Here is a 23,523-nt window from a genome sequence, read left to right on the forward strand (position 1 = left end):
TACTATAATCAACAACGTTTTGTTAACTATACCCGCTCTGCCCTTACTGGTATGGCTGAGCAATTGGAGGCTACTACTAGGACCGCCAGGCAGAATAGATTGGCTTTAGATATGATCCTGGCCAGCCAAGGAGGGGTTTGCAAAATGTTTGGTGAACAATGTTGTACATTTATACCTAATAATACCAGTCCTGATGGGAGTATATCAAAAGCATTGGTTGGGTTGGAAAAGCTCTCAGTTGAAATGAAGGGCATGGCTGGGGTGGAGGAGTCTGGCTGGATGTATTGGATGGGGGTGTGGCTTGGTAAGTATCGCTGGTGGTTACTGGATTTCTGACCCTAATTCTTGTGTTTTTGTTATTGATGTGTTGTGCTGCCTGTATAATCCCTTGTTTGAATAAATATGTTACAGATGTGCATGCTGCCAGTATGATGCCTCTCCTGGAGGCTCCAGAGGCGGTGCAGACTCTGACTCAGATTATGAGAGAAAGATGGGGCTCGCCAAAAATGACCCATGGTTCTCTGTTGGGAAAGTGGTGGATTCTGTTTAGAGCCCCTATCTTTTATTTGCGCCAACAATCAACGATAGGCTGGGTGAGTTTAAACCACGCCCAGTCTCTACTCTGACAGGCCGGCTCGGAAGCAGGAACAACTTCTGTCAGAGTATATAATAATAACTTTGTAAGGAACAAGTCAGTTCTCTGTTTGCCCTGAGAGGTGGGACAGAGAGCCCGTATATACGAAAATTGCATTTAACACTTATTGCATAGCTAATAAAAAGTACATAGTAAACAATTCTGTGACTCAGTGTCATACTTATCCTGATACCAGATTCGATTGACGGAACCCTTAACACTAGTGTAACGTTAGCTTACCATGCTTTTCTGGCCAACTCGACATTCTTCTCACCAATCCCGGTCGACTCCTTCTTCTTTAAGGTTCAAAACTATACAGCTGTAGTCCGGTTCCTTATTGTAATGTTATATTTTATATTTTTGTGTTTTTATGGTGCGTGTGCCACACAGCAGCATGTAATCTATTGCTTTGGTTTAAATTGCAAACTCCACGAAGCCAAACTACATAGAAAAATGGTTGCGTTTGGTGGCCAGTTTGGGGTCCGTATTGTGGGCAAACTGATTCGTTTGATAATTTTGCCATCTGGTGATATGTTTGTGGTACATGCATGGGTGTCCTACACATCACTGAGCTTGATGTTTGATTGCACAAAGTGGGACAGAGCCTATCCTAATTTGATCACTCTGTTGTCGCAAAGAATATTCCTGTGCTGCAGGAAATTCAAATGAGCCTCGTTGATTTACATAAATTCACTGAAAACCCAGAGTTCTCCTTCTCTCTCTCTCGCTCAAACGCTAAAGCACCAGACAGAAAACATTTCCTTCTACTGTAGGTCCTACTGTTAAAAAATATATCTGAAATGCAGCCATACACATTTGTTTTCTATTCCCTGCCATAATAGACTTTATCATGTGTACCGTTATCTATACCGTGCTACTTTGAAAACATACAATCACCTATCAAAAGATCCCAGACAAAATGTACTCAATCTACAAGCAATCATATGTTGGAAATGTACTTTTCTGTTATAGTTCTCTTAGCCTATCCAAATTAAGCCAAAAGAGGAAGTGCCCTGTTTAGACAGTGGTTGGATTATATTTACTGATGAATAACAAGGATCCCATGGGGCATAAAAAACTGAGATATTGTTCAGAAATGTAAAAATACTGTCTTTGGATTGTTTACCCTTTGAATTACTACTAATGAGCGAGGTAGGTAGACATCATCTTCCTGTTGGAGAAACCGCCTGCTCACATCAATGAGAATTTGAAGTTCTGAGAGAAAGATAAGGGCAAGCATGCTTAAAGGGTGCTAAAAAAAATGTCATGAATTGAAATGGTTGGCATTCAATGAACTTCAAAATAATAAAACCATGAGGATGGTTACTTCATCATTATTTAGATGTCATCAACAGAGAAATGTGTGCCTATCAGGTTGAGTTTGTCCTGGATGTTTTTTGTCTGGCATGTTGATCTGTCACGTTTGTGTTTGAGTGTGTGAAACCTATAACCCACCCCTAGTACCCAATACAATTATGTGGGGATATAAATAGACTAATCAAGACAGGCCATGTGAAAAATATTGCAACTTTATTAATTTCATTCATCTACAATGTCAGTACGTAACAGTTCACACGTTGCAGAAAATATGAGCTATAAACTGAGTATCTCAACACTTGAAAATAAAACATTATTCAAATACAGCTTTAGTTTGATGCAAGAATCGACCTACAAAACATTATGGAGCGGGATGTAGATTATTTTGGTAGATAAAAGGGTCTGCAGTTTACCATGAGGTAATCTACACTGAGTATACAAAACATTAAGGACACCTGCTCCTTCCATGACAGACTGACCTATGATCCCTTATTGATGTCACTTGTTCAATCCACTTCAATCAATGTAGACGAAGGGGAGGAGACAGGTTAAAGAAGGATTTTTAAGCTTTGATACATTAGAGTCCATGGCTCAACAAATTGAGGCTGTTCTGAGGAAGAAAGGGAGGAGGTGCAACTCAATATTAGGTGGGTGTTCTTAATGTTTTGTATAATCAGTGTATCGTGTAGATATAAAGAGGATTCAACGGAGGAAAAGCTAAACAATCGGAAAAACAAACCAATGTACAAAAAAATAATTTGGTAATGCCCCACATTCTTGATAGAAAGCTGTTCCAATGAGTTCAGAACTTCAGAGTGGGGTTTGTCTAAACATTAAACTTTTAAAGCCTCCTCCCCAGCAAGCCAATTAAACATATTTAATAATACTATCCTATGTACTGAAAACATGTTCATAACACTGCCATTAAAACATAGCTTTGAAATAGTGTAACATGCAACCTTTCCTCTGCAGTGTTTTATTAGAGTTTCAACCTCTGTGTGTGAAATATTGCAACACAAAATAAAGTAATGACAAAAACATACCAATCTACAAAAGCATATTATCATGTTTTGCAAAAGGTTTTGCATTGATATTTGCAGTATCTCTTTATGTAAAGTGTGTAATTTGTTTTCAAGTTTTAAAAAATTCATCATACTTTCTAGGCCAACACTTTTCAGAAAATGTACATGATTCTTGATGTGAAGTAATTATGGAATTGAATATAGACTTGATAATCAATATTGACGTGCAATTGAATCAACATTATTAGTTCCAATGTGCAGCTGGTTCCATATGTTTTAATGCATATGGATGGTGTGTTGTAACCATGACTATGTCCAGCGGAGTATTTGTCTGTCAGGTTTGGGGTCAATTCGAAATGAAGTCGGTCAATTCGGGAAGTTAACTCAAATTCCAATTCAATGATAAATTGACCCCAACCCTGTTGTCAGTAGAACCTTACAGATGATGAGAATATAATCTTAGGTTGTCAAAGGCAGTATGAAATTGTCTGATATTTAATTAAAAACATATAAAGTATATTTTTCAGGCCATATAAGTAAACCACTAAAGAGATTAAGCAGCTTAATTTGTTTCTTGCAGTTCTGCTGTCATGTTATGCAACCTGTATATCGTTTTAATGCCTAATTCACAACTTAAAGGGATAGTTCACACTAACGACATATTGTAATTATGACATGAATGCTAAAAAGTTAGCATTTGGAGACAGTGGTCAAATAAACAAAACCAAAGCATGGATTGCTGTCTTAACTTGTCCATAGACTACTTACAGGGTAAGAAAACCAATGTAATTTTGTAATTTGGGTGAACTATCCCTTTAATGCATTCACTTTGCTATTCATTCCAATATTTTTGAGGTTTACACATGTGGCCAGTGCATGTTCCTCTCACTATGGTAAACAAATGAAAGCCATGTATATTGACAAGATGCCATGAGGTCATATCATTTCTGTGCCCTTGAAAACAAGTTCAAAAGTGACAATTTCATGCAGCGCATATCGGGAGACTTAAGACCAATGAAAAGCCGGTCTTTGCGGTTGGTAATGGCAAGGATTTTGTGAGCTGAAGCGCAACCTATCCAGCTGTGACCCTTATACTCATGGAAGAAGAGAGGATATGTTTTCTCATTTGGTTTCATTTGATTAAAAATTGTGCATAATCCTCCCTTCCTCTCAATGAAGACAGTTGTTTTGTCCTGCCCAATGCGTTCGCCAAGTAGCCAAGCCTAACAATAAAGGGTTTCGCTAGTGAGACCGCTTTGAAATACATCTTAACCAACAAAGCTTAATTAAAAATGAAAGTTTGGGAGCAGAAAAATAGAAAAAACAGTAAGTGGACATCCCCTTATATAATATAATATAATATATATGCATGTTATTTTAGCCAGCTCCCGTTTTGGACGTGCGTAAAAAACCCTCCACGCAGGCTACTTGTGTCCATATGCCCATCATGAAAGGAGAGATGAGATAATGCTGGTGACCCTTTATAACTTATTTTCCTGCTTGTTTTCCGTTTCATATGATTCCATTTCATATGACAAACCAAGCCATCCTGCAGTCTACCCTTAAAGGGAAACTTTAAGCATTTTTTCCAACTTCATATTCATCATCACCCCAACATCAACATGTGAAAATGGTGAGTTTCTATGTTTTGTTGTAAAAAAAAAGATAGAGGAAGATAAGTGTTTCCAATGACATCATCGGTGTGCATAATGTGATTTTGACCAATTGTGAGTAAACATTGCCTACTAATGGTCTACTAATTGGTTGATGATGTCATTTGAAACACTTGTTTACTACAAAACATTTAAACATGTATTTAGGAATAGCCTACTTAAAACAACTTTTTCTTTTGATTAGAATTTGATTAGAATGATTCACTCTTTTTAGGCCTCATCAATAGTGAATTACATCTTGCTTATTGACAACGTTTGGCATGTCCATGGCTCAGCCATAATGACATTTACAGTAGGCCTAGCTCATATCAGTGTGAATGCTATGTTTAATAATATATTTCCATATTGAAGCAATGCAATTACATAGAGCAATGTGGCCTGCCAACATGTTCAATATATTTAGGAAAGATGGGTAGGCCTACATTTAGTTAGTTTGGTTCTATAGGCTATTTAACAAACTAGGCTATAGCGGACTGACATTCAAATTGGCGTTGATGACAATGCAAAACATAAAAGACTGTAAAGCAACCACATATTTAGCCATGGAGAATGTTCTGATTGGCCAGTCAAGTGTCAAAATCCAGCCCCTTCGTGCCACCGCCACATAGTGTACCCATAATTCCTGCAGTGTGCATGGTGTGTTTCTGGTCACTGCCTGGAGGTCTCCAGAAGCGGTATTCCAGCATGCAAGCGATCTAGGCCTTCTTCCCCCTACCCCCACTCTCCAGTCTACCTCTCTGCACTGATCTTATAGCGCAGCACAAAGTATGCGAGGAGGCGGAGGCTCACAAAGAACATGCCGAGCACTATGAAGTCAAGATACAGTTTGGCATCTTCCACGTCAAGCTCTTTCAAGATGGCCTCCGACTTCTGGAAATGGCATGTTTCATCCTTGTTGCAGTGGAGGTCCTCCCGGTCCAGGCCATAGATGGAGAGGATGACACCTTCAAAGCCATACCTACAAAATAATAGGAACTGTTTTATGGTGCTGCTAAGATGCTAGGATGAACAGTAGTGAGGTAAGTTGAGACATTTCTTACATTCAGCATCCCTACGTCAATGGAAATACACTGAACAAAAATATAAATGGAACATGTAAAGTGTTGGTCCCATGTTTCATGAGCTGAAATAAAATAACCCAGAAATGTTCCATATGCACAAAAAGCTTATTTCTCTAAAATGTTGTGCACAAAATGTATTAAGATAATCCATCAACCTGAATGGTGTGGCATATAAAGAAGCTGATTTAAACAGCATGATCATTACACAGGTGCACTTTGTGACTGGGAAAAATAAAAGGCCACTCTAAAATGTGCAGTTTTGTCACATAACAATGCCACAAATGTCTCAAGTTTTGAGGGAGTGTGCAATTGGCATGCTGACTGCGCGAACATCTATCAGAGCTTTTGCCAGAGAATTTAACATTCATTTCTCTACCACAAGCTGCCTCCATTTTAATTTTAGAGAATTTGACAGTATGTCCAACTGGCCTCACAACAGCAGACCATGTGTATGGCGTTGTGTGGGCCGAGCGGTTTGCTGACGTCAACGTTGTGAACAGAGTGCCCCTGTATGGGCAGATATAAGCTACGGACAACAAACGCAATGGCAATTTGAATGCACAGAAATACCGTGACGTGATCCTGAGGCCCATTGTGAGGGCCATTTTTTTTAAAAAGGTATCTGTGACCAACAGTCACCTGAAATCCATAGATTAGAACCTAATGAATACATTTTAATTGACTGATTTCCTCATATGAACTGTAACTCAGTAAAATCTTTTAAATTGTTGCATGTTGCATTTATATTTTTTGTTCAGTGTGTATATATAATTCTTTATAAGAAAGATATCTACATATATTTCAGGATGTTGTGTATCCCTGGAAATAATCCAAATTCATGTAAACATAACAGTTTTGAAAACATAGCTTGTCCAAAAAATGTGGTCACTTGGCACATCTTACCCCTGGTATGGGGTAAGTTAAGCATAGGGTGGGCCTCCCAAGTGTCGCAGCGGTCTAAGGCACTGCATCGCATGCAAGCTACCGATTTGGGTTCGATCCCGGGCTGTGTTGTAGCCATCCGCAACCGGGAGACACAATTGGCCCAGTGCCAGACTCCATGTCATCCATAAGACCTTGTGTGCCTCTGCTCTTCTATCATAGCCTCCCTTTCGCACAGATACATGTCCGTTTTTTTTTTCTCCCAATGTACCTCTTCAGTGTCATTAAGTCTATTTTTTTCATCCTTGCTGCTGCTCAAATGGACTTCACTTTTCTCACTTCTTTGGCTGCTCTGTCAAGAACCTCAATGGGGACTAGACCCCGGCTTGTTTTACATTTGTGTACACGGCGCATGATGATGTCGGCTCTGTAACAATACAAATGCACTCTTGAATTCATATGAATGACAGAATGCAAAAATAAAAATGCATATTATGTGTTAAACTGACATTTTGACTATTAGCCCACACAGTTACAAGGATGCACTTTCATGCTAGGTTTAGGACCTCATATTGTAGCTTATATAGACCTCAACTGATTGTATAAAACAATGTACTTTGGTTTAGATACAAGCATCATGAAATCTATAACACAAATTAATTTGACTTTGGGAAAATCAGTTTTTTTGGACATAACTTGCTTATCACTTTTTCCACATGGTTTCTTCTGTCACAGACTTCATGAAATTATTACCACTTCTTTGGTCACATGATTCATTTTGTGTATGGTTTCCTAGAAACAAGGGGTGGCTGAATTAACCCTTTGGCTCAACATACCCCCCTTTCCCCTACTGTTCAAGTGCTGAATACATGCCACTTTCTCAGTATTAGGGGCAGGTCACATGCTCAGGAAAAAGTATCTGAAAAACGATTTACCTGACATATGAAATGTATGACATCCACTGAAGATACCACGGAATTGTGTCGAAACTGACGAAGAAGCCAGAGAAAAGCAGTACAGGTATGGCAGTCACCGGACCTACAAACGTGGCAACCTGAGACATGGACAAGTGCAACATCAGAGGCAGGACGTGACTCACTGTAACCATGTTACATGAAAATACTGCGGTTTATAATGTCTGCTTAGAATAAAACTGGGTACCACTCTGAGAAACATAGAATTATATTCATATACTACAGGTGGGTACTGTGTAAATACAATGTGGTTGGTGTGATTGTGCCAGGAAATACAGTTAAAAATATGTATAAATATTTGTTTAATTCTAAAAAGTTGTATTTACAGATACAAGTTATACATGTAGATGGGGGGGACAGAAGAGAGGAATACAGTAGAGAGAGTGGAAGGTGGAACAGGGGATTGAAACGCTGCCTCTAGGGGCATATGTGGTACGGGGCGGCACTACCCTTAGACCAGCCACAAGCACAAAATATATATTTTTAAGAGCAAGTAATATCAATACTCAGTCGTAATTTGCTAATAATATCAATACTCTGCTGGAATGGTCACAATAGAGTTTATTTGCAAATCTCAAGCTGCAAACAATAAGGGTAGCAGTTATTATTGCGTGTTAGTATTGAGTGAATGGAGGATGTACCTGTAGAGAGGTGGAAGCCGCTCCTATCAGCAGGCCCAGAGACTGAGCCACAAGAGAGGTGAGGACTCCCAGGGCTAAGAAAAGGATGAAACGCACAGCGTCAGGTGGCTGGGACGTCATCCAGTAGACGATGCTGCAGTAGGCGACTGGGAACACTATCTGTGAAGCAAAATAAGACAAATACTTGATTGTCCATTTGTGGACACATTTGTCCTGTCAGCTTTTCTTTCATGCACACGCACGTAGTTCCACACAAGCCCAACCACACATTGACAGATTGTAAGGATAGTGTCAGTGCAGCACCCCAGGGTTGTCTAGGTGGTTAAGTGCCTTGCTGAAGGGCACAACAGCGGGAGAAGCTGTTGTTATCTAAGATTGTGATACGGCCACCTCACATTCCTCATGTTCAGCCAACAATATCACACCATGGAAAACACTTTTCTTCATGTGGAGAATAAAGGCCAAGCTATTTGTGCTTTGAAATAATAATTTCGAAATTGTTGAAAAAAGCCAAATTAGATGCTATACAATACAAATTCAATACAATAAATGAAAACATGCAGTAAACCTTCGTCACTTTAAATTTAGAGCACAGGGCGATGTCTGGTGACGCGTAAAGCCTCCTTGTGTAATGTTATTGTGGGATTTGTCCAAATCTGACAGACAGAATTGCTTTGATGCTAAATCCACTTTGATGCTAAAGCCACTTTGAGCTCCCATAACAGGTTTCTTGAGTTACAATCAATACCTTTGCTCTTTTCAGTGAATGATAGAATCATAATGTTTTTGTTGTTTTTTTCTCTTGTCTTTTACATTTTGATGAAATACCAACTTAGACCTTTTTTGGGACACAAAACTACTAAAAATGACCCTCCAGAGTTCTATGTGACATTTGTAATTACCTGGAAGGGGAGGTCCGCCATAGTCTTGGCCAGATAGTAGGCCTTCAGACTGTACCAGTAGTTCAAGTGCTCTCTTAGGAAAACTCCCATCTCTAAAGGGACTGCATTAGAGACGGAGGAAACAGCGTCATAGTAATCTCATTTAAGTAATCAGAGCCAAGGTAAATCCCAGCACAGTCTACTCCTAACATACTGTATGCAATGGCTTCCGACTTGTAAATTCATGCACTAAATCATTGCACGCAGATGCCTGTCAGTAAGAAGAGCAGAGAATACTCACAGGTCAGAACAGTAGGCATTAGAGCAGCAAACATGAGGAAGAGCATGGAGAAGAAGAGGAAGCCAGAGTTGCTGAGCACTTTCTTGGCGTCGTTGCCGATGCCCAGGTAGAGCAGGCCAATCAGAATCCCAATTCCAATGTGAGAGCAGATTCTTAGGTGAGTCAGCACCTGTAGGACCAGAACAGGAGAAGAAGAGAACATTTTTTGTTTATATATTTTCCTATCCATTGCGCTTCTGCATCTGCATTGCTTGCTCTTTGGGGTTTTATGCCAGGTATATGTAAAGCACATTGTGACAACTGCTGATGTAAAAATACATTTGGCTTTATAAAATACATTTGATTGAGAGGAAGGAGGGCAGAGAGGAAGAGGGAAAATGGAATGGCTATGCAAAGTATGGTATGAATAGATCTATTTTTTGTTTGTGTTATGACATTCTCATATCAATTTGTTGAACTTTTTCCTCTTATCCTTTTCATTTGCTTTTGAATCATATTAAAATGTTTTGGGTTCATTACGTAACATTTGGCTGTTTTAAAAAGGAAGCTGTTGCAGTATAAAAACAAAACAGTAGGTGGCAGTGTCTTACCGTATCTCTAATAATGCTTTGAAACGTCCTTTTGAACAGGATGCAGAACTGAGTCAGACAACTGGCCGAGAAACTGTGGCAGCCCTCACTGGAAGAGGAGTCCTGAAAGGATTGGAGAGCAACATAGAGAGAGAAAAACAGAGACTGAACAACCTGAAGTGCTAAGACTTCTCAACATAAATTTCCTGAAACATTGAAATGAAATGCTTTGACTCTGAAAATAAAACTTCAGTGAGATTCTTAATTTCAACCCATTGAGAGCTGTAGTAATACACTAATCCCCCCTTTACCTCCTCAGACGATTTGTGCCACAGGAAGGGATTGAGGGGTCCATTGTTCATGTCTGTCTTGTAGACCTGCTCACATTTCCTCTCCTGCACGGCCTTCACCAGACGCGCCGTCTGATCTCCGTACTCCCCAGACGCCACCTCCATCACTGGGATCAAATGGCGAGAGAGATACGCATGTCACAGAAAGCCCAGTGATTATTGCATGGGAACCATCTGTAAAAGCTATTCTGAGAAAATGTATTTTCAGTTGAACTAATAGAAATAATCGTTTCTAGAATGCTTTATACCAAAGTATACTAAAATAACTTCCTGGGACAGTTATTCTAAGAAAATAAGGCAGATTCCTGAATACACTGATATGCATGTGCAAATAAGGTTATTATAACAATGATGACAACACACTTTACTCGTTTTTTATTAAACTGGTAAGAGTTTCTCACCAAAGTCTGCAGGGTTGTGGTACGTTGGGCAGTTGAGCCCCAGCTCTCTAAGATGGGGGACCAGGTTAGGTACATTCCCTCTGTAGATACACTGGCCCTGACTAAGGACATACAGCTAGGGAGGGAAACACAGGGGCACGAAGCAATCAGGATACAGTACATTCATTTAGCAGACCATTCATTTAGTTATCAAAATAGTATTGGAATCATTGACATTAGGGGAAAAGGTTAGTCACACTAGGTACTGTATATACCAAGCATACACAGTTTGTTTTGACTTTGTTAAACAACTACATTAGCCTGTTGATTTGTTTATTTGTTGGGGACCATGCATAAGTATTGTGCCACATGTATAGCTAGCTACATACAGTGCCTTGTGAAAGTATTCGGCCCCCTTGAACTTTGCAACCTTTTGCCACATTTCAGGCTTCAAACATAAAGATATAAAACTGTATTTTTTTGTGAAGAATCAACAACAAGTGGGACACAACCATGACGTGGAACGACATTTATTGGATATTTCAAACTTTTTTAACAAATCAAAAACTGAAAAATTGGGCGTGCAAAATTATTCAGCCCCCTTAAGTTAATACTTTGTAGCGCCACCTTTTGCTGCGATTACAGCTGTAAGTCGCTTGGGGTATGTCTCTATCAGTTTTGCACATCGAGAGACTGACATTTTTTCCCATTCCTCCTTGCAAAACAGCTCGAGCGACTTGATTACACACAGGTGGATTGTATTTATCATCATTAGTCATTTAGGTCAACATTGGATCATTCAGAGATCCTCACTGAACTTTTGGAGAGAGTTTGCTGCACTGAAAGTAAAGGGGCTGAATAATTTTGCACGCCCAATTTTTCAGTTTTTGATTTGTTAAAAAAGTTTGAAATATCCAATAAATGTCGTTCCACTTCATGATTGTGTCCCACTTGTTGTTGATTCTTCACAAAAAAATACAGTTTTATATCTTTATGTTTGAAGCCTGAAATGTGGCAAAAGGTCGCAAAGTTCAAGGGGGCCAAATACTTTCGCAAGGCACTGTATCTAATTTCCAACTGTGACCCTTTGGTATAATTGTGCCTTTCATTGATTCCCATGCATTAGGCTAGCCTGAGTCCCAGATCTGTTTATGTTTTTCATGCCAATGGCGTAGGAGTTGGTAAGACAACTCAAACAGATCTGGGACTCAGGCTAACAGAAGGCCAGGTTGGAGGCTGACCTTGTTGAAGAGCTCAAAGAGCTTGGCGCTGGGCTGGTGGATGGTGCAGATGACGGTGCGGCCACCATTGGCCAGGGCCTTCAGCAGAGACAACACCTGGAAGCAGGAGGAACTGTCCAGGCCACTGCAAAACAGGGTATAGGGGCCAAGGTTAGTATATGGTGGACAATGTCAAAGCAAAGAATAGATTTGCTTTTGTACACCTAAAGTAACATCTTAGATCATCAATATGGAGGAGAAGCAAACTAGTGAAGTGAACTGGTAGAAGGACTCCAGCACATTGCATAAACTTGCACTATATGACAAAGCAACAAACACTAACGTGAGCTACTGAAGTTAACATATTTTTTTCTGCACACATGTTCTGTAACTGATCTAATGGCTTATCACTGGACACTGATATGAATCATATGTCAGTGATTTTGACCAGGTGAGAAGACTCTTTGGATTGAGTGTGTATCACAGTGCAGTTAAGCAGTCAGAGGAGACAGAGAGGATTGGGCATCAGGAGTAAATCCCCTTAACTTGTTGTATCACGCTGCTGCTCTCAAAAACTATGACATCATTCCAGTTTTTGACCAGGTTCAATTCAAATTGAAGTCAGTCAATTCAGGAAGGAATTTTAACATTTTTAAATAAATAGATTCTCCTTTTTGATTTATTGAGAAGTCATTGAAAATAAAATATTTTCTCAAATATTGAATTGGAATTTCAGTTTACTACTCTACATGAATTGGCTGACAATTCAAATTGACCCAAATCCTGTTTCAGACACCTCTCTATCTCTAATAACAGTGGACAATGTACCCTAAAAACAACATTGAGCCTTAAATAACAAGATCACTTGAGAACGTTTATGGTAAGGTTAGCAAATGTGGTAGCTCTACAGTACTCTGCTGTTTATCGATTGTATTTGTCAGGGACTTTCCATCTGCCCTATCTCAGTCCCATATGTTGTCAGATTGACTTTAGAAGATACCATTTCAGATGCTTGGAATATTTACAGTGCCTATAGAAAATCTACAAACGCCTTGGATTTCTTTTGGATTTCTGTTACAAAGTGGGATTAAAATGGATTCAACCCCCTAGAGTCGATTCAAATCCATCAGTTTAAACTAGAGTTATCAGTTTTGTTTGCATTCGATGTGTCTCAATCTACCGCAATGTGGCACTTGCGGTTAAAGGTGACAGAGCTAGAAGAGCGGTGTTTGTTAGACCATGAGACATCCCGAAAATCGGTCTTCTCACAAAATCGTATGTATTATGACGCCTCTGTGGAAAGGTGAGACTCACGAACACGCACATGATGGTTGTTGCTCTAGGACGTTGAAAAAAAATGTATTGGAAGTACAGTGCACTCGGAAAGTATTCAGACCACTTGACCTTTTCCACATTTTGTTACCTTAAAGTCTTAATCTAAAATGGATAAAATAAAAAAATAGAACACCTTATTTACATAAGTATTCAGACCCTTTGTTATGAGACTTGAAAATGAGCTCAGATGTATCCTGTTTCCATTGATCCTCCTTCAGATATTTCTACAACTTGATTCAATTGATTGGACATTATTTGGAAAGGCACACACCTGTCTATATAAAATCCCACAGTTGACAGTGCATATCAGAGCAAAAACCAAGCCATGAGGTTGAAGGAATTGTCCATAGAGTTCTGAGACAGGATTGTGTCGAAGCACAGATCTGGGGAAGGGTACCAAAATAATTCTGCAGCATTGTAGGCCCCCAAAAACACAGTGGCCTCCATCATACCTCAAGTGGTCTTAAAATTCCAAATCAAATAGCGGAAGTATCCTTGGTATGACCTTCTTAAAACAATTCCATATACAGTGGGGCAAAAAATTATTTAGTCAGCCACCAATTGTGCAAGTTCTCCAACTTAAAAAGATGAGAGGCCTGTCATTTTCATCATAGGTACACTTCAACTATGACAGACAAAATGAGAAAAAAAATCCAGAAAATCACATTGTAGGATTTTTAATGAATTTATTTGCAAATTATGGTGGAAAATAAGTATTTGGTCAATAACAAAAGTTTATCTCAATACTTTGTTATATACCCTTTGTTGGCAATGACAGAGGTCAAACGTTTTCTGTAAGTCTTCACGAGGTTTTCACACACTGTTGCTGGTATTTTGGCCAATTCCTCCATGCAGATCTCCTCTAGAGCAGTGATGTTTTGGGGCTGTTGCTGGGCAACACGGACTTTCAACTCCCTCCAAAGATTTTCTATGGGGTTGAGATCTGGAGACTGGCTAGGCCACTCCAGGACCTTGAAATGCTTCTCACGAAGCCACTCCTTCATTGCCTGGGCAGTGTGTTTGGGATCATTGTCATGCTGAAAGACCCAGCCATGTTTCATCTTCAATGCCCTTGCTGATGGAAGGAGGTTTTCACTCAAAATCTCACGATACATGGCCCCATTCATTCTTTCCTTTACACGGATCAGTCAGTGACAGTGTGATTAACAAAAGGCTAAGCTGTGTCTCAATATATTTCATTTGTGATTTTCATGAATAGGAACATTTTCTAGGGGTATTTATGTCCGCTGCGTTATGCTAATTCGTTTGAGGCTATGATTGTGCTCCCGGATCCGGGTTTGAGAGTCACAAGAAGTTTTAACTTGACCATGCTTAAAGATACAGTATATTCAATGTCTGATTTGTTATTGTTACCCATCTCCCAATCACTGCCCTTCTTTATGAGGCTTTCGAAAAGCTCCCTGGTCTTTGTAGATGAGTCTTTGTAGATTAATCTGTGCTTGAAATGCAATACTTGAAATGCAGCTTCTCCTTTACCCAAATCCAGATGGCAGATGTTCTGAAAGAGCTGCAAAACCTGGACCCGTACAAATCAGCTGGGCTTAACAATCTGGACCCTCTATTTCTGAAACTATCCGCCGCTATTGTCACAACCCCTATTACCAGCCTGTTCAACCTCTCTTTCATATCGTCTGAGATCCCCCAAGGACTGGAAATCTGCCTCTTCAAAGGGGGACCCAAACTGTTACAGACCTATATCCATCCTGCCCTGCCTATCTAAGGTCTTCGAAAGCCAAGTCAATAAACAGATCACTGACCATCTCGAATCCCACCGTACCTTCTCCGCTGTGCAATCTGGTTTCCGAGCAGGTCACGGGTGCACCTCAGCCCGCTCAAGGTACTAAACGATATCATAACCGCCATCGAAAAAAGACAGTACTGTGCAGCCGTCTTCATCGACCTGGCCAAGGCTTTCGACTCTGTCAATCACCATATTCTTATCGGCAGACTCAGTAGCCTCGGTTTTGCTAATGACTGCCGTGCCTGGTTCACCAACTACTTTGCAGACAGAGTTCAGTGTGTCAAATCGGAGGGCATGTTGTCCGGTCCTCTGGCAGTCTCTATGGGGGTGCCACAGGGTTCAATTCTCGGGCCGACTCTTTTCTCTGTTATATATCAATTATGTTGCTCTTGCTGCGGGCGATTCCCTGATGCACCTCTACGCAGACGACACCATTCTGTATACTTCTGGCCCTTCCATGGACACTGTGCTATCTAACCTCCAAACGAGCTTCAACGCCATACAACACTCCTTCCGTGGCCTCCAACTGCTCTTAAACGCTAATAAAACCAAATGCATGCTTTTCAACTGTTTGCTGCCTGCACCCGCACGCCGACTAGCTTTCTATTTCGCAACAAAGCCTCCTTCACTCACGCCGCCAAACTTACTCTAGTAAAACTGACTATCCTACCGATCCTCGACTTCGGCGATGTCATCTACAAAATGGCTTCCAATACTCTACTCAGAAAACTGGATGCAGTTTATCACAGTGCCATCCGCTTTGTTACTAAAGCACCTTATACCACCCACCACTGCGACCTGTATGCTCTAGTCGGCTGGCCCTCGCTACATATTCTTCGCCAGACCCACTGGCTCCAGGTCATCTACAAGTCCATGCTAGGTAAAGCTCCGCCTTATCTCAGTTCACTGGTCACGATGGCAACACCCACCCGTAGCACGCGCTTCAGCAGGTGTATCTCACTGATCATCCCTAAAGCCAACACCTCATTTGGCCGCCTTTCCTTCCAGTTCTCTGCTGCCTGTGACTGGAACGAATTGCAAAAATCATTGAAGTTGGAGACTTTTATCTCCCTCACCAACTTTAAACATCTGCTATCTGAGCAGCTAACCGATCGCTGCATCTGTACATAGTCCATCGGTAAATAGCCCACCCAATTTACCTACCTCATCCCCATACTGTTTTTATTTATTTACATTTCTGCTCTTTTGCACACCAGTATCTCTACCTGCACATGACCATCTGATCATTTATCACTCGTGTTAATCTGCTAAAATGTTTATTATTCGCCTACCTCCTCATGCCTTTTGCACACAATGTATATAGACTCCTTTTTTCCCCTTTTTTTCTACTGTGTTATTAACTTGTTTATTGTTTACTCCATGTGTAACTCTGTGTTGCTGTCTGTTCACACTGCTATGCTTTATCTTGGCCAGGTCGCAGTTGTAAATGAGAACTTGTTCTCAACTAGCCTACCTGGTTAAATGAAGGTGAAATAAAAATAAAAATAAAACTTGACTGAGGGACCTCAAATCAAATCAAATTTTATTGGTCACATACACATGGTTAGCAGATGTTAATGCGAGTGTAGTGAAACGTTTGTGCTTCTAGTTCCGACCATGCAGTAATATCTAACAAGTAATCTAACAATTTCACAACAACTACCTTATACACACAAGTGTAAAGGAATGAATAAGAACATGAGAACACGAAGCGAGGCGGCCATATCTGTTGGTGCCGGACCTTACAGATGTTGTATGTATGAGGGACAGACGAAGGGGTAGTCAGAATAATTTTTTACTTAACTAATTTAGGCAATTTTTTTGTTATTGAATTTTTATCAATTTAAAAAAGTGTATAATTTTCTTTTCACTTTGACATTATGGAGTATTTTGTGTAGAGCAATGACAAAATGTTGTGTGTGAGCTTCAGGAGTAGGCTAATCCCTACAGATGGTACAAATGTAAACCAAAGGGAGACAAATGGCTGCTTTTTGGTCATTAAGGACTTTGGGAGGACTCATTTGTGTCCCCTGGTGAGACTCTAGTCTTTCCTAACCAGAAGCCAACTGGGAGAGATGATATTCAATTGCATCCTCTGTTCCAAAAGAGGACAGGTTAACCTTGGAACTTTTCTTTCAGATTACTTTCAGTGGGGACACAAACAAGACTGAAAAAAACACACACAAAATGGAACACAACTAACACCTGCACTCAACAACGTCATATTGCCTTGTACAGCTCATGAAAGAATAGCATTGCCTCTAAAATATGGACTGTACAGTGTGCTTAGACAGTGGCACGTTATAATCCATAGTCACGTCAAGACTTTCCTTGCCACGGACACACATGCATGTGTTCTATACGATGTGCAATGGGAGCTTCTGACCTGGTGGGTTCGTCAAAAAACATGACGGGAGGGTTGTTGACAAGCTCCAGGGCGATGGCCAGCCTTTTCCTCTGCCCCCCTGATAGATGTGACGTTCGGGTTTTCGCACACTCAAGCAGGCCCAGGGCCGTCAGGATCTCCCTCACCTAAAAACAACACAGGAGGATTACAAACACCTATAACCACATCCCTCCCTCTTGGCAACGTGACATATGTCTACATTAATCACAGATCTAGGGTCAATGCTAACTAAAGTTAGCGCAATGACTGGAAGTCTATGGGTAACTACTAGCAAGCTAGCAGATAGCACAATGACTAACAGTCTATGGGTAACGCTAGTTAGCATTGGCTAGTGAAACTACCTCTAACTTCTTTCATACTGGACACAGAGACATACAAATAGTATCCACTAGGTCATCTACCTCTGGGGAAGTAGATAAAGAGCTTCATTGGCAAAATCCCGAATTATCCTTTTAAACATAAGGGGGAGGAAATCATATCTGACCCTGCATCAGTGGTTAGTAGCAACATCTACACACATGCACCTTCCCAGGCACAATCATCATATCACTTTACATCCATTCCAGCCTGTTTAAAGCCAGTACTGACTGCACTAGTGGCAAAACTCCTGTGCTGAAATAGTAACTTGTCCTCATTTCCAGTTTGAGGGTCAGGGAACATGTACGAGATTAAGGTGAGGGAAGATTCTGAAGCCGTTCCCATGCAACTCTCTCACCATGTCTCTCTTGCCCTCATCCTTTTCCTGGAGCTTCAGATTAGCAGACACCTAGCAGAGAGAGAGTAAGATTTAGTTCACACTACGGCTGCGTCCCAAAGAAGAGAAACGACGCCTACATGCATAGAATCTTTCATGTCTCAGAAGCAACCATGTAGAGAGAAGATGTATCTTATCAATGTGAAGAAAGACACAGTTTAGAAGGGCACCATGTCACATATAAATGCATTATGTAGAACAGACATCATGTGGAATAATGAATTCTGACTGCTCTAATACATTGTATTTGCAGCTTTATAAACATTTCACCAGTTTAACTCCACTCCAGACTGCCCTTGACCAGCACAAAAACACCCTGTGGCGTACTGCACTAGCTTCGAATAGTCCCTGCGATATGCAACTTTTCAGGGAAGTCAGGAACCAATACACACAGTCAGTTAGGAAAGCAAAGGCTAGCTTATTCAAACAGAAATTTGCATCCTGCAGCACTAATTACAAAATGTTTTGGGACACTGTAAAGTCCATGAGACTAGGAAACACTGTCACCACTGATAAATCCATGATAATTTAGAATTTCAATAAGCATTTCTCTACGGCTGGCCATGCTTTCTGCCTGACTACACCAACCCCGGCCAACAGCTCTGCACCCCCCACAGCAGAGATCTGCATGGAGGAATGGGCCAAAATACCAGCAACAGTGTGTGAAAACCTTGTGAAGACTTACAGAAAACATTTGTCCTCTGTCATTGCCAACAAAGGGTATATAACAAACTATTGAGAAACATTTGTTATTCACCAAATACTTATTTTCCACCATACTTTGCAAATAAATTCATTAAAAATCCTACAATGTGATTTTAAGGATTTATTTTTCTCATTTTGTCTGTCATAGTTGAAGTGTACCTATGATGAAAATTACAGGTCTCTCTCATCTTTTTAAGTGGAGAACTTGCACAATTGGTGGCTGACAAAATACTTTTTGCTCTCGTTGGCTGGTCCTCACTATATATTCGTCGCCAAACCCACTGGCTCCAGGTCATCTATAAGTCTTTGCTAGGTAAAGCTCCGGCTTATCTCAGCTCACTGGTCACCATAGCAACACCCACCCGTAGCCCGCGCTCCAGCAGGTATATTTCACTGGTCATCCCCAAAGCCAACACTTCCTTTGGCCACCTTTCCTTCCAGTTCACTGCTGCCAATGACTGGAACGAATTGCAAAAATCACTGAAGTTGGAAACTTATATATCTCCCTCACTAACTTTAAGCGTCAGCTGTCAGAGCAGCTTACCGATCGCTGCAGTTGTACACAGCCCATCTGTAAATAGCCCATCCAACCAACTACCTACCTCATCCCCATATGTTTTTCTGCTATTTTGCACACCAGTATTTCTACTTACACATCCTCATCTGCACATATATCACTCCAGTGTAAATTGCTAAATTGTAATTACTTCACCACTATTGGCCTATCGATTGCCTTACCTCCTTACTTCATTTACACACACTGTACACATATTTTTCCATTGTGTTATTGACTGTACGATTGTTTATCCCATGTGTAACTCTGTGTTGTTGTTTTTGTCGCACTGCTTTGCTTTATCTTGGCCAGGTCGCAGTTGTAAATGAGAACTTGTTCTCAACTGGCCTACCTGGTTAAATAAAAGTGAAATACATTTTTTTTAATTAACCTATTGTTTACTTCCAGAAGCATTCATTTCCATTGTGTATGCACTGCAATGTGTTTAATCTATTGATCTGGACTCTGGCCAGGTCTCCTTTGTAAAAGAGGTCTTCTGGCCTCAATGGGACTTCCTGGATAAATAAAGGTTAAATATATAATTTTTTTAAATTACCATCATGGCTTCCTGTACTGTGAGGTGAGGCAGAAGCATGTCGTCCTGCATGATGTAGCACGAGACCTTCCTGAAAGAGCGTAGGTCACGAGGCTGCCCATTGATCAAGATCTCCCCCTTCATCCCTGTCTCTCTACAGAGGGCAAAGCCATACCTGGGTTACGCATTTGATCCATATGATATAATTTATTTATTTCTGGGTTTAAAAGAGAAATTAACAATTGAAACAATAGGGAACAGCTAATACATTAATGTAAACATGAACAACACATATTTCCAAAGTTTAAAACAGTTTAAAACATGAAAACATACACATACAATACAAATGGAATATATACAAAAATGCATACAGTAATCATTCTCAAAAATGTATTTCATGACTTGGGTCATTGTTAAATGATTTCGAATTAACTTGGCGCTTGGCGTCACCCTGCGAGAGTCACAGCAAGGTAATAGCAAGCTGCAGCAAGGCTTTTTGTAATGACAACTTTTGAATGCCCAGAACTGTGGGTGTGGCGTGATACTTGTTAGTAGAAGTTAATCGTCTATCAGTGTCCTTGTACACCTCTTGGTTGTTAAGTGTCGGGCCTGTGGCTCACCTGTAGCCGGCCAGAATGTTCATCAGCGTAGATTTCCCAGCTCCTGAGGGACCCATGATGGCCACCAGGCAGCCGCTGGTGAATTTTCCAGAGATCCCTTTCAGCAGAGTCTTGTAACCTAAGAGCCGGGTACAAAAGAAAGCAGAACCATATAAAACCCTCCATCAGCCTCACAATGGCACTTCAGGCTTTAAGCTTCACACAGTATCTGCTTAAACCTGCTTAAATGTCCAAACCATGCATTCTCTCCTCCTCGGATAAAACCCTCTTTGTGTTTCGGGTTAAAAGGGGGTATTTGGATTTTATTGTATTTCTGAGTGAATGCACCCATCTGGTTGGGTGTCTATTACATTTTAAATCTCCTCATGCTCACCTTTCAGACCCCAGAACAAGCTGGTTTTAGCCGGGTTCCCACCCAAACATGCCCATGGAGTGATTCAAATCAACACACACTGTTTTTTGGGGTGCTTATTGAGAAGCACTTTGAGCTGCATTCATAAAATATGCTTTATAAATAAAGTTATTGTTATACATTTTAGAATTAATTCACATTTTAAAATGAGCCGCTTATCTATTCTGTTTGAACAGCACATTCGTGTAAACAGTGAACACACTGCTGTTCTAGCCCAGAACTAGCACACCCAATTCATGACCTTGATGATTTGGATCCGGTGTGTTAGAGCTGGGCTAGAACAGAAATGTGCAACCCAGGGTCCAAGGTCTCAGTACTAGAGTGTCTCACTGTCTCACTCTTAATCTATTGTATGTGATAACACTCTAAATAAAATGGAAATTGAATAATTGCCTAGCCATAAGCATGCAGAAAGCCAGTGGAATGGCCTATAGGTACCTGCTATTTATCTAATGGACACAACCATCTGAACGCTAATCCAGTTGATTGCAGTGGCTGCCAGTTTATTTGGATTTTCTGGTATAATCCTTCAGAGCGATACACAAATACCTCCAACCTTATCTGTCCTCTTTTAATGGAATGTAGTTCCTGCTAGGAGAGGATGCACTTTAGTAACCTCTCCCTTGTGAGGACACAGTGTGTAAGCCATGCACAGACAGTGGTTGCACAGACAGTAATTGACTGGTTCAGGAAGGGCATGTTCATTACTTGTTCATTTCACGGCTTAATTCCAATACGGGTATGTTTTTGTCAGCATGTTACAGCAAGAAAACTGAACAAACGTGAGAAACAAATTCAAGTTCCATCAATTTATCCTAGACTGAAAGGGAGAAAAACTGAGGTAAACAAATCAATTCCATTCAATTATTTGAGTCCAAAGCATGACAACACGGAACGTCATAGTTGTTCGGTGTCCATATGTGCATGGTATTGGACAGAAATGGTCAAAAATGTGTATGTAAGCCCCTCAGAATCAAACAAACCTGGTAAAAATAAGGCAGGTAACCAAATTGGGCAAAGACTTGTGTTACACCCAATCAGCACACAATATCAGCACAATCAGTAAACAAAAGGATTAATCACAGTTGATTGGATTAGGTGCATTCACTGAAAGACCAATGTACTTGCCCTCTGGCAAAATAATGACAAAGTAGGCTACACAGAAAAGTTAAAATCACACACTGCATAAAATCTGAGCTTTGTTTATTATCCATTTAATTTAAGTTGAACAATTTGAGTCAATGGATTTTAGGGTGGGAATGAGTTGGCAGCTAAATAAGTGGATCCTAATACATAGTCTTCTTATGTTCAGATAAGTAAATGATCATATAAATGCAATAAAGTTGCATTAAGTGCTTTCCAACTGACCTGTATGGTCCAAAAATATATTTCAGATGTGTGTGGGGGAAATTAAAGATGGTCTAAAAAGAGGTGAAACAGTTGCTATTTAATGCATGTCCATCTGTATCAGTGAGCAGCTGCAAGAAGAGAGGGGAGATAGTGAGGGAGCAAGAGAGGTGAGTGGTGAAGTGGCTTAAAAGAGAAACAATGTGGTGGGCATAGTGGCACCTGCTGTGGCTGTACTACCAGTATTTGTGTTTGGGATGCTGAAGGATGACAGAGGAGGGCCTCCCCTCCCCTTCTCTTCCAGTGAAAGACACTAATGCCTGGGCGGACATCTAGAGCAGCCAAAGAGGATGAGCACCCGAGTGTCTCCCTTCGCTATTCAACTTATAAGGCACCAACACCCAGTGTTCACTCTGTGATTGTCGAAATTGGACTAGCCCGAGACTTAATGCCAAAATAGTTATTCCACTAACTTAGAGCCATGATATTTCAAGAGCAAGAAACGGTCAGCCAGGATTTGATGAAAAAAAGTCAATTGAACTTTTGAATTTCTTTTAATTGACCATAAAGCAAATGTTAAGTTAGGCCTACTCAATAAAAACAATCTACAGTTCCTTTTTAGTTCTTTGCTTTTCCACAGCACTCCGAAGTGGTCTTTACCTTCGATAATGTAGAAAATGTTGTTTGTAACCAAAGGTATGTGTTACTCATGACAAAACATTAAAGGTATACATGTAGTAGCAGATCAAGATAGTTAGGGCAAAAGTCAAAGTGACAGTAGGATAGAAGTGGGTCAAAAAGTGTTCCGGCAAACAAACTGAACCGATTCTAGTTTAGCGTGGATGTTCCTGTGTAGTGGGGTAATATTTATTATATGCATATTACATGTCCTTCATTTGCGACCCGTAAAAAATGCAATATAAATTAATTGTCAATGAAGAAAATTGAGCAATATTACAGCAAAAATATTGTTGCATTAAAGTAATAGAAAATCAAGAAAGGTCTGAGAATGGAATTCGAAATACAAGTGTATTTAATTACTTTGTCAAATCAATGAAATCACATATAAGGCATAAAGCTTAAGTTACAAGGCAATACTGACATTAACAAGGCATTTAATATCTAGGCATGATCAGACAGGGAGAGAGAGCGAAGTCATAGGCCATGTCCCAAGAGTCCCTGGTGAGG

At 40.4% G+C, this 23,523-nt stretch overlaps 1 protein-coding gene across 4 annotated transcripts in view; it reads right to left on the reverse strand.

Annotated features, from left to right (window-relative positions):
- Positions 1–2,147: 2,147 nt before the first annotated feature.
- LOC110507297 (ATP-binding cassette sub-family G member 1) overlaps positions 2,148–23,523 on the reverse strand; it is a 36,395-nt gene continuing 15,019 nt past the window's right edge. For all 4 annotated transcript variants that reach the window (XM_036965291.1, XM_036965292.1, XM_021587187.2 and 1 more), the window contains 13 exons: positions 20,577–20,694; positions 19,978–20,110; positions 18,125–18,175; positions 17,389–17,534; positions 11,927–12,050; positions 10,707–10,821; positions 10,267–10,412; positions 9,977–10,078; positions 9,387–9,555; positions 9,107–9,207; positions 8,205–8,363; positions 7,525–7,643; positions 2,148–5,604 (listed from right to left, as the gene is read on the reverse strand). In XM_036965291.1, the coding sequence (XP_036821186.1) occupies positions 5,376–5,604; positions 7,525–7,643; positions 8,205–8,363; positions 9,107–9,207; positions 9,387–9,555; positions 9,977–10,078; positions 10,267–10,412; positions 10,707–10,821; positions 11,927–12,050; positions 17,389–17,534; positions 18,125–18,175; positions 19,978–20,110; positions 20,577–20,694 (1,712 nt within the window). In that variant the 3' untranslated portion in view covers positions 2,148–5,375. The remainder of the gene's footprint in view (positions 5,605–7,524; positions 7,644–8,204; positions 8,364–9,106; positions 9,208–9,386; positions 9,556–9,976; positions 10,079–10,266; positions 10,413–10,706; positions 10,822–11,926; positions 12,051–17,388; positions 17,535–18,124; positions 18,176–19,977; positions 20,111–20,576; positions 20,695–23,523) is intronic.

The sequence above is a fragment of the Oncorhynchus mykiss genome, chromosome 27, assembly GCF_013265735.2.
Source record: "Oncorhynchus mykiss isolate Arlee chromosome 27, USDA_OmykA_1.1, whole genome shotgun sequence".
NCBI lineage: Eukaryota > Metazoa > Chordata > Actinopteri > Salmoniformes > Salmonidae > Oncorhynchus > Oncorhynchus mykiss.